Genomic DNA, 11663 nt, shown 5'->3' with positions numbered 1-11663 from the left:
TCCAGCCAAATAATGTGTATAAGCATTAGTGAAAATAGCATACAAAAAAATCCTATAAGGGGAACTGACCCCACAAGATTGTGAGCATTAGGCATAAAAAAATATGTTGTAAGAGAAACAGACTCTAAAATGTGGACAAATTTTCACGAGGACTTTAAAGAAATCCATAAATCCATTAAAGGAATGTGGACAACTGGGCTAAAGACTGGAAAAATGAGAAACAGAAATTGACAGATCTATCCATCCCTATCTGTAAGTGGCAAAAAGGGTGTGTGTGTATGTGTGTAGAGAGAGAGAATGAAAGCATGCGCTGTAATTCCCCAAAGGGATCCCATATAAGTTGACCCCACAATGAGCAAACGTCCAAAACTTTTAAGTGGTATCATTAATTACAAAACAGACAGTTTAAAAGAAAAGAAAGAAACAGAGAAAGCTTTAAAATGAACGTGACTGATGATCTGACCTTTGGTTTTGGACATTCAGGGTCAAGCATGTGGCTCAGCTAGAAGGATGGAGTCTGTATGCATTTGGTGAACAGATGCCTTATGTTTAACCACAGAGGTACAGTGGTACCTCGGGTTAAGTACTTAATTTGTTCTGGAGGTCTGTTCTTAAGCTGAAACTGTTCTTAACCTCAAGCACCACTTTAGCTAATGGGGCCTTCCGCTGCCACTGCACAAATTCTGTTCTCATCCTGAAGCAAAGTTCTTAACCCGAGGTACTATTTCTGGGTTAGTGGAGTCTGTAACCTGAAGCGTCTGTAACCCGAGGTACCAGTGTATATGGAAACACTCATTTATAGCCAATTCCTTTTAAAATTCTTTATTATTTGTCACCAGGAAACATTAGTATGAGTGATCAACAAGCAGATCAACAACTCCATTTGGAATCCACAGTCACTTTTTAATTATTATTTACAGACAACAAAATACAAAGCCCTATTATCCCTATTTGTTTTGTACCTCTTCAGACAGACAGAATGTCTGACTTAACTAATGGTCATGCCAAGGCTGGGAGAGGGGGCAGAACCCTTTCTGCAAACATGGCACTTCAAACCAAAGGTGAGGAACCAATTTTTGGCCTGCCTAACCCTCCAGCAGCTGCATTCCAGTGATGGGTACAGCCAAGTCAAGTGCTTGCATGGCCATTAAAACACATACCAACAGGTAAGGTAGCTGTGCACACGCATCAGAGGTCCCTACAGCCACATAAAATATAAACAAGATTTTCTCACTGCCTTCCTCTTGATCATTGTCCCGAACACGCCAGTCAGAACCAGCTGACTTCTCTCTACTGCAACAGTTAACGATGGATCTTCAAATAATGTCAGATGGCTTCAGCAGCTCCTTCTTCAGCAACAGCTTTCAAGAACCCCTAGATTGAATCTCACACAGCCTATGTTAATTTGCATCTTCAGCTGAACAGATGCATATATGTATTTTAAGAGAAGGAAAAACACAAGGTGTTCAGATCCTTCAGTAGGATGGAATTATTCATGATTCTCTCAACAGTAGAGGTAGCTTTCCACATTAAAAAACAACAACAACCTGAACTCAGCTTTCTTCAGCTTCTCCCTGTTCCTACCCAAGCAAGGACGTGGATGAAAGAGAACAAAGGAATTACTAAGGGATTTGTTTCATGAGTGCTGGGGGTTATGTGAAAGGACAGTGAGGCATTCACTATGAATATGCTTTGTTGCCTAATCAGTGGAAGTTCCTCTCCAACAGGACCCTGATGATTTCTGCCCACATAATGTCATGCACAAGCATGGGGGCTTTTAAAAAAATGCAAGCTGTATCCTTGCAAAATGCAATTATCACCACATATACACCGTATTACTAAGTAGCACTAAGTTGCCCCCCAGCGTGAGGAGATGCGTGTCACACAAAGGAAAAAGGAGCAAGAATGGATGCAATTAACCTAATTATTGGAAGGACTGCCCAAAAAAGGACCCCAAGTCGTTTACTACAGTCATCAATGACTCACGTCTATAATATGGCATGGTCTCACTTGGTGGGGGGGGGGGTCAGGGGGCACTTCCTGCCTTCCTTTATTCTGAAGGCCAGAAATTTTTGGTCTCAAATCTTCAGTGGATATTTTTTGCTTCTTTACCCAGTTCAGGATACAAGCAAAACGGCACACACAAGCAAACTTACTTGTGACATATGCCTTATGTAGTTCTAGAAAGCTCACAACTTCCATTAATTTGTAGGTAATTTGTAAAGCTTCATAACTTTAATAGCAGTCATGCTTTTATCTCTTGAAAACCTTTTTTTTTTAAAAAAAAGAAAAAGACAGTTTCCACAGGCTGCTGCCTGGTTTAACCAGAAAACACAATCCTTCACATGATATAATTATCAGACAGAGAACTCCTTTTTGCAATGTCTCTGAAATTCTATGCATTTGTCTATATCAAAGCAGTAAAGCATAGCACTGTTGAATGTTTTTGGCATTTAGACTTCAAAGTGACACATGCTGAAAGGAAAGAAAGTAACAGCAAATTGCAAAAAAGAAGAGCCAATGAGACAGCTTAGAAAATGTGCTGGGTTTAATCTACTAATAAGTTGACTAATGCAAGCACCACTAAAATAAACTTACTGGTGGACTGGACCCACTGACAAGGCTCAAAACCTAAGCCAACTCCACAACAGGATTCAGCTCTTAAAAAAACTTCCCAAGACGGCTTTTTTTCACTTGACCACATCTCTGTCCCCTTCACTCTCAAAGGGGTCCTCGAGAATTGCAAAGAGCGCTCTGCAGCCTTGAGAATCTGATCATTTTTGTCTTTAGCTGGATCACATTGCTCTGCTTCTAATATACAATGCACTCTATGGAAAGGCAACGTTGCCGTATGCTTCACTGCGATTCCCTATAAGATAATCATCCAAAGGATTCCTGAAAGTATAACAAAGGCATTCTGAAAACATAGCAATAGTTCCTTTGCCTTATTTTCTGCATTTGCATTATGATGCTTTCAACAGAGGGACATTGAAATACCAAACAAGTATCTACTCCACAACAGAAGTCAGACATCAACCTTGCTGTTCAATTAAGAAAAAAGGGCATTTAAACACATATTTTCTAAAAAGCTAGGGAGCATCTTTTGAAAACAACCTATAAAGCAATCTGGACATGTGATGCTTCATGAAAAACCACCCATTTTATCTTATCTGATAAACTGGGGCACTTGGAAAACAGAAAGTGACATGAATGTTGCATGTTTGATATTCATCCTGCAAGCCCATTTTCAAGCTAGTAAATGCAGTCACAAAGGCAGCTATCTAGTTTGTCAACTCCACACACTGACTTATAGAATCTTGCTGGAATTACAATTGAACTGCAAACTATGGATTCAAGAGTGTTAAGGGTTGCACAAAGAAGCAAATGGCTTCTAAACTGATTCCAATGGCAACAGAGTTCATGTCAGGTTTCGGCTCCTATATATTGTGCAAGAAAAAGGTGTGTTCCCAAATTAACTTACCATTAGCATCATCAGCTACAGGCATTTTCTCCATTACTGTATACAACAAAGTTGTTGCTCTGCAACTCGCAACTTATGTATTTCTGCCTTATCAAGCGTAGTCTTCATTACAGAACAACTTAGTTCTCAATTATATAATTACATCACCAAGATATCCGAGTGATGTCTACAGTGCCTGTCTCCTAGTAGTGTTACAGGAGAGGGAAGTTTATATAGTTATTTAAAAATAATGCATATAGGCCTTTCCGATCCTTGGAGAGGGAGGAGCCTATTTATTTTTAAAACTGCCTTCCTCTAGCACTCCTTCATCCCCACAGCCATTTTTAAAACTGCTCAATTTGCTTTCTTTTAGCTTTTTCAAATAATCATGGGGCCCTTTCCCTTCAAAAGAAGAAGGGTTTTTGTATGAGCCCCCAATTCTATCCCAGAGTGTAAAATACTGGCCATAGTTGTAATCAAAGTACAAATGGTGATCAGTGTGATGGGCGGCACCATTGATAATTTCCTTCAGTATGCCAGGAACATGATAGTCCCCATCATGGATGGAGATTGTCCAGATATTGACGAAGACATAGAGGCCCAAATAGGTCACCTTGTGTAGGGGAAAAAGGAATGGGTAGATGTGATAAGGGACGCTTTGAAGGAAGCCATCCATGGGGTGAAAAGCATGGCTTGCAAATGGAGTTGGGATCTTCCACAGGTGATGGGGCTTGTGCAAACGCTGTGGAAGAAAAGAGAGGAATTAGAACCTTAGAATAGAAACAAGAAAGAGCCCAGAACACTTTCACTTTAATACAGCAACAGAAAGCATCACCTGTGGCAACGAAAGACCATTCTGAGATGCCCTGGCAGCGAGGTGGTGGATTATTTGTGTGTGTAGCTACTACAGGTATGTGAGAATCAAGCTAGGCTTCTATTTTATTGAAAAATAAGATGGCAAAGATCACAATTCTGCTACATGAACCCCTGGCCCGACTACATTTAAAACCTAGTTCACAGTCTTTAAAAAGCAAAGTGTGGAGAGTTGATGGGTGGAAAGAGATACAAAAAAGGGAAATGCAACTGTCAAATTGGACCACACTTTCCATAAGGAAGAATTAACGCATCTAAGGCTTTTTAGTTTAATTTAGAAAAAGAGAGACAACTACTATCAAGTTATTTGGTGAAAAGAGTGAAATCCATATATTACTGAGTGTCTGAAATACTTCCTTTTGTTGGGCTACATCAATTTCTTTCTCTGTGCTGCTCATGATTTATACATCTGTACTATGTCTGTCCTTGCAGCCACTGTGTTCTGTCCTATGTTTTGATTACACTTTTTAAAACTTTTCTTTTAAAGAAAATGTTCATTCTCTCATTGTTTTTGCCACCCTTTTGGATAACTTTTCCAGCTCTACTATACTCCAACGCCTTGAGATCTAGCACCACAATAACTGTACCCCCTTAGCAGTTGGAGAAAGGTAACTCCTTGGTTTTCTCTTCTTATTGTCATACTGCACCACCCTTGGGGACATACCATCCTTTGCATTTGATCCTATCAACAGTGGGCTGCTGGTGCTAGTTTTTTAGTTCTCTGGCTTTTCCTGCAAGTTAAGCAAGTAGCCTCTAGCGCCAGATGCATATTCATAAGTTTCCTACCTCAAAGTATATATTTATCGCACAGCTTCACGCACATCTGCCTTGAATCCTATTATTACAGTAAAGCAAGTTATGTAGACACTGAACAGAGAAATTAGACTCAAACAGCACAACTCAGAAAAGCTTAAGAAGCAGCAACATGCTACCTAGCTTACCCTACTGCTGCATATGACCACATAACTGATTTGCTGCAGAGGAAACAATGCTAGAGAAGAGCACAATGGATGCAAATGTTTCCTATCTCCAAACTGGCTGATCCTTGTAGGAACTCTAGAAAAGCCTTCATGGATCAGACTGAGGTACATCTACTCTAGCATTCTATTTGCACCAGCAGCCAGTCAGAAGCAAGGCATGAAACGGATGGTCCTTCCCTGCTTTTTGTCTCCAGCATCTGGCAATGAGGGATATACTGCCTTGATACATGAAGAGTCCCTTCACTCCACCCTCATCTGCACATGGAATGCATCCTCCAGATTGGGTGCACTGTTCTCTAAGCATGTCTTACTAGTTAACACTTTGCCATACCTTATACAAAAGCTTATGATGGAGAAATCGATGAATCCAGTAGATACACATATCAGTAAAGAAGAGGAAAGAGAGCATGCTGAGGATAACACCAAACCAACCTAGACAAAAAAAGAAAGGCGTGAGTTTCTTTTTTAAATAGACATTTAAGAATGTTTAGAATATTTCTGGATTTGTACAATATTGGATTATGAAAACAAAAAGTAGTTCTTATGAAATCCATTTTGAAAGAAGTTTCCTTACTTGAGCAAACAGAGCTAATTAATACATTGGAAAGGATCTGAAGGCTAAAGAGATAAAACCTGAAGAGCAACTCCAGCCGAACAAAGTCTGTTTACCATGGCAAGGTGCGCAAATAAGTACAAAGGTGCTTTAGAAACACATATTGACTAAGCCGAAGGCACTGCTTTACATATTGCTGACCTACAACAGGAGCTCAGAACGTCTGGCCTGCAGACCATTCTTTGCCTTCCAGAGGGTCCAACTTGGCCACTTCTTTGCTAAACTGCTTCCCCTTGTCAATCAGACGATGTCATCTGACATCACTTGTCAATCATCTGTGGTCAACTGAATTGTTGCACCCTTGCCACAGCAACTTCGGATGCCGATTGCTCTCTCCATGGCTAAAAGGCGAGCATAATAGATATTCTCAGACACACATAATACTTTGCCTCACTCACACATGGCTGGGTCATGACCAGCCCTGTCCTCTTGTTAAGGCTGTTGCTAAGGGCACTCTGGGAGCTTCTTTCTCCTTCACTTTCTCCAGATGAGAAGTGCCTGATACGGGATTTCACTGGAAGCCTCACTACTTTGTAAGCAACTTTTCTCCCTACAATTTGCGCGCTCTCTGTGTGTGTGTCTCTGCCTTTTATATGGGGGTAAGTAATATGTGGGCTGAAATGCTGTTGTAAAGCTGCAGTGGAAAAACTCCCTATCCCAAGGAGGTTGCTGAGTGATCTGCCCAGGTGCCCAGAAGATGGGCTGAGAGCTGAGAAACAAACCTGAGCAATACTTCCCTTGTGTGGAGTAAGCTTATTTTCTTCTGTTCCAGATTGGAGGACCCAAACTAACTGATCCAATTTATAAGAAAGGAGATTCTGACTAAACATTGGGGTGGGGGGATTCTGATAAGTGCTGTTTCACAGTGGAACAGACTCCCTCAGAATATGGCAGACTCTCCATCCTTGGAGGTTTCTAAGCAGAGGTTGGATGGCCATCTGTCAGGGATGTTTCAGCTGTGATTCCTGCATTGTGGTGGGTGCGCTGGACTAGATGACCCTTTTGTCTCTACAAATCCCATGAAGTCCTCCACAATAATGGCCCTCATTATTCTCCATAAAGCAGAGTTAGGTGCATTTTCTTCCATGCATGTTTAAGTGTAAGGGAAGCCCACAAAAGTTGCACATCCTGGAAGAATCCTGTTGGGGAAGGAAGCAGCGGCAGCCCACCTCACAGCACTGGTTGGAGAAGATCTCCTAATAATTATACCCTTATTACCTGCATGGCAGGTGAGCAAGATTCAGCAGTGGCATAAATATCCCATGACAGACAATGGAGAGAGTTGCCCATCTGCTGCATCAAAGTAAATAGCAGGGTGTTTTTTGCTCTCTGCGGTGAAGTGGTCAGTGTGAAGGCAAGGCTGAAATGAGGGGTGTGCAGTATAGCCTGAGACTGAGGAGGGTGTGCAATTGAAAAGCTAGCTCAGGGACTGGATGGCCATCTCTCAGATATTCTTCAGCTGCAATTTCTGCGTTGCAGGGGTTGGACTAGATGGCCCTTGGAGGTCCCTTCAAATTCTACATTCCTGTGATTCTACTGTCCTTGCCAGCATCTGTTCAAGTTGTGGAAGGAATTTGAAGGAGAGAAACAGCAGGTGGGGTTTTGCACTCTATCTTTTCCTGCTTTTGCACACTCAACCCCTTCCCTCCCCAAAACAAGGACAATGGGAAAATATCAGAGCTCAGTGGTAGCGCATGCAGAAGGCCCCAGCATCTCTAGGTAGTGCTGGGAGAGACACCTGCCTGAAACCCTGGAATGCTGCTGCCAGTCTGTGCACACAATACTGAGCTAGATGGACTAATGATCTGACTCCCTTTGTTTCTAGTGCTTGGGCTTTAATATGCATGTCATATGTAGCAAGGTCCCATGAGAATAAATAAGAGGCCATCCTATGTACAACAAATGGTGGCTAGAAGAAATGAGAAATAAGTTACATAAAGTGGACTCTTGAGATAAGGAAAGGACAGAGACTTTGACCCGATAAAGAGGACATGCCAAGCAGTTTCCTTACCATAAGGAGAGTCATCAATGTTATCATAGAGTTTGCTGTAGCCTCTGACTTCAGCAAAGAAGATGGCAACCGTGGGGATACTGATCCATGGCATTGATTTGAGGGTGTATTTGATTTCACGCTGCACTTGATTCTGAACACAGGAGAAGACACTTTGTATAAAATAATATCCTGTACATTTACAGCATTTTTGAAAGTTTAGCACAAGTATTATCTCAGTAGTCCTTTTAAGGCAAAGACATATTGTTATCTGCATACTGCAGGTGAGATGCTGAAGCAAAGAGAGGATTGTCTAATGTCACATGACAAAATGACATTTGAAACTGAGATTTCCTAGCTTAGTTTTTGCCAGTACAGTACGCTGCTTTGAGAAGCGTGCATGTTTTAAAAATGTAAGTATCTATTCTTCTGCAAAGCAGAAAGATAAACAGGTCATGTTTCTTTGTGAAAAACCTTGTTAAAAAGACTCATCTCAGACAGATGAGGTTTACTAGACCTGGTAAGGAAAGGCAAAACCTACTCCCAATCAGGTAACAATGCTTGTGGCCGAGCTAGTTGTGAGATTCCTAGGACCCCGTCCCTTACTGTTCCCTGCATTCTGCTTTAGAGCAGGCATAGGCAAACTCGGCCCTCCAGATGCTTTGGGACTACAATTCCCATCATCCCCGACCACGGGTCCTGTTAGATAGGGATGATGGGAGTTGTAGTCCCAAAACATCTGGAGGGCCGAGTTTGTCTATGCCTGCTTTAGAGTTACTACCCTGGAGATCTATACTTATGGCAAAATAGCTGTAAGGCTCTGCTTGCTTCCTTTCTCCCACAAAACTACTTTAACCTCACCCAAAGAGCTTTCCTTTACTAGAAGAGCTACCATATTTTTCGCCCTATAGGACACACTTTTTCCCCTCCAAAAATGAAGGGGAAATGTGTGTGCATCCTATGTGGCGAATGCAGGCTTTCGCTGAAGCCTGGAGAGCGAGAGGGGTCGGTGTGCACCGACCCCTCTCGCTCTCCAGGCTTCAGGAAGCTCTGCGCAACCCTTGGGAGACCGGCGCGACTTCGCGCCGGTCTCCGAAGGGTTGCGCAGAGCTGCCTGCATTCCTGGGCTTCGCGCAGCTCTGCGCAACCCTAGGGAGCCCGGTGCGAAGTTGCGCCGGTCTCCCGAGGGTTGCGCAGAGCTGCCTGCATTCCCGGGCTTCGCGCAGCTCTCCGCAAGCCTGGGGAGACCGGCGCGACTTCCCGCTGGGCTCCCTAGGCTTGCGGATAGCAGAGCTGCTGCCAGTCAGATAGAAACTTGTTAGGCTAGATCAGAGTTACATAATCCAGATGTTGCTGTACAACAATTCCAATTGCTGCTGGCCACTGGGAATGCTGACTGGGTGTTGAAATCTGACATCTGTGAAGCCCTAAATTAGGTACTAGATATACCAATAATCTTACTTGGAGTACGAGTACTTCATTTGTTCATACTCCAGTATTCCAAATTAGTTTACATAAGCACTAGAGTCACCACCGCATTCATAAACAAGCAGGTTCAGAAAGACCTTATAGCTCTTTAAGCTCTATGAACTGAAAAGGCCACCTCACTACATTCCAGGACCCAATGAACATTTCCACAAAATAGTTGGAGCGTAACAACTTTAAGCAGCATTATTAGGCCTAGAAATGCTAAGAGAAGAAAATGCTTTCACTGAAATTGCAAATCACACTGAAAACACCCATAGTTTAAATCTAAACTGTTTGCATTTCAAAATGTTAGTGTTACAAGGATGTTCCAAAATGACCATATTGGTTAAAACGTGACTGCATTTACTAGGGTGAAAACAAACAAAAGCACCACACACAACAGAGGTCTGTCTGTGTACAGACATTCCAGAAAGGTACATACAAGACTCTCTGAAGCCTAGCCATAGACCACTGAAGAACTTAGAAAAGGGAAGAGCTGTGACACAGTGACTCACCTCCAAATACTGAGGATGTTTCTTCAGAGAGTGATCAAATATGAAGTAGTAGCTGAAACTGCCAATCAGCAAATAAAGGACAAGAGCACCCACATTTGTTATGACAATAAGACTAATAAACTGTCGAAAAGGGTTATCTTCTGGCCATGCTGCTGGATAAACATAAGGCGTCAAAACCGAGTCATCTGCATATGCCAGGACAAGATCCATTGTTGTACCTGCATAAAATTGCCATGAATTAATGGAAGGGGATACATCAAACCTCAGTGAAGACACAAGAATGGTAACCTTGACAGGTAGGCTGTTCTAAAAATAGGCTACAATGCTGTGCAAATGAGTTCCCAAATGTTTAGTGAACTAACAATATACAAATAATCTAACAGAATGCCAGCATGGCTAATGAGCAGAGTCAATGAAGCAAAAAAGCTTTACTTTAAAAGTCTTATTCAAATAAAAATAATAAAGAACACATAATGTGGCAAAACAAGCATTAGTTAATGGGTGATACAAGCGGGGGGGGGGAATTGAAGAACTTATTGGTAAGACAAACTTTTACATAGTTTTTGGATAGGAAACCACACAGAGACATGGAAAAAAGAGGCTAGAAAAGATGTATTAATTCCTCATCTCTGGAAGGTATCCTACCAACTTTCGGCACTCTTAATAAACTATAGCTCCCATAATTATTTGGGGGAAAAGACAGCTATGACTGTTTGAAGCAGGCTTCCTCAAACTCAGCCCTCCATGTTTTTGGCCTACAACTCCCATGATCCCTAGCTAGCAGGACCACTGGTCAGGGATGATGGGAACTCTAGTCTCAAAACATCTGGAAGGCTGAATTTGAGGACACCTGGGAAGTGACTTTATATTGTGATGCCCGTGTGGTGCAGTGGTTAGCGTCAGACTAGGATCTGAAATCAGCCATGAGACATCTGAAGGCAGCCCTGTTTAGGGAAGTTTTTAATGACTGATGCTTTAATGTATTTTTAATCTTTTGTTGGAAGCCATCCAGAGTGGCTGGGAAAACCCAGCCAGATGGGTGGGGTACGAATAAATAAATAAATAAATAAATTATTATTAGTATTATCAGGAGGGACGTTGGGCCAGCCACACACTCTCAGCCTAACCTAACCCCACAGGGCTGTTGCGAGGAGAAAATGGGGGGGGGGGACAACATACATGCCACCTTGAGCTACTCAGAGAAAAAGGTGGGATATACATGGAACAAATAACTAAAGCATGTTTTAAATGTATGGCCTGAGTAAGAGGCAGTTTTGAGGACAAGCTACAGAACCTGCCAATTTGTTCCTGCTGTTTCAAAAAGAGCTCCTACAATTAAAGAGCCACCATGACGCCCAAGCAGGTTGAATTTTAAGCCCCGCAAGTAGCTGCATCCTACTTACCCAAAAGGGGCTCGCGCACAGGAGGAGGACCAGAAGGTGGACTAGTGGGGGGCTACACCCCGTTGCATTCTGGGAACCGCGCCCCCCCCCCTCTCGCTCGCCCGCCCGGCTTCTGTCCTTCGAGCCGAGGGAGGCCCCTCGCCCTCCTCCACAGGTGTTTCCCCTGCCTGCCTGGTCCTGCGCCGCCTCCTTCCTCTTACTCCGCCAAAAGAGCCGCGCAGGTCGAAACCCAACGCTCTAGCGACGTGACCTGTGAGCAGGTAAGCGGTGGGCGTGGCCGCTCCGGATAGCGGCCAAATGGCTGAGGAGGGAAGGAGGGGGCGGGCAAAGAGAAGGACGCGCTAGCCTGATGGGACGACAGC

The 11663-nt window shown here is 43.0% G+C and overlaps 2 protein-coding genes and 1 long non-coding RNA gene across 3 annotated transcripts in view; 2 read left to right on the top strand and 1 right to left on the bottom strand.

The window, feature by feature from the left end:
- The window catches only part of LOC308574711, a 204586-nt gene that overhangs the window by 70159 nt on the left and 122764 nt on the right, over positions 1 to 11663 (top strand). The window lies entirely within an intron of this gene.
- Positions 807 to 11551, bottom strand: SC5D (sterol-C5-desaturase). The gene is made up of 5 exons (XM_081172732.1): positions 11302 to 11551; positions 9899 to 10116; positions 7938 to 8070; positions 5645 to 5745; positions 807 to 4202 (listed from the first exon to the last, which is right to left on the bottom strand). Exons 2-5 carry the CDS (start codon positions 10106 to 10108, stop codon positions 3750 to 3752), a joined length of 897 nt encoding a protein of 298 aa, XP_081028858.1. The 5' UTR covers positions 10109 to 10116; positions 11302 to 11551; the 3' UTR covers positions 807 to 3749.
- Positions 11457 to 11663, top strand: part of LOC308574640 (uncharacterized protein) — a 44369-nt gene continuing 44162 nt past the window's right edge. Inside the window, exon 1 of the mRNA XM_081172734.1 lies at positions 11457 to 11561. The gene's annotated coding sequence lies outside the window, so the exon portion shown is untranslated. The remainder of the gene's footprint in view (positions 11562 to 11663) is intronic.

The sequence above is a fragment of the Podarcis bocagei genome, assembly GCF_964188305.1.
Source record: "Podarcis bocagei genome assembly, chromosome: 15".
Lineage (NCBI taxonomy): Eukaryota > Metazoa > Chordata > Lepidosauria > Squamata > Lacertidae > Podarcis > Podarcis bocagei.
The sequence above is the reverse complement of the archived record's forward strand: the minus strand, read 5'-3'. Positions and strand labels throughout refer to the sequence as shown.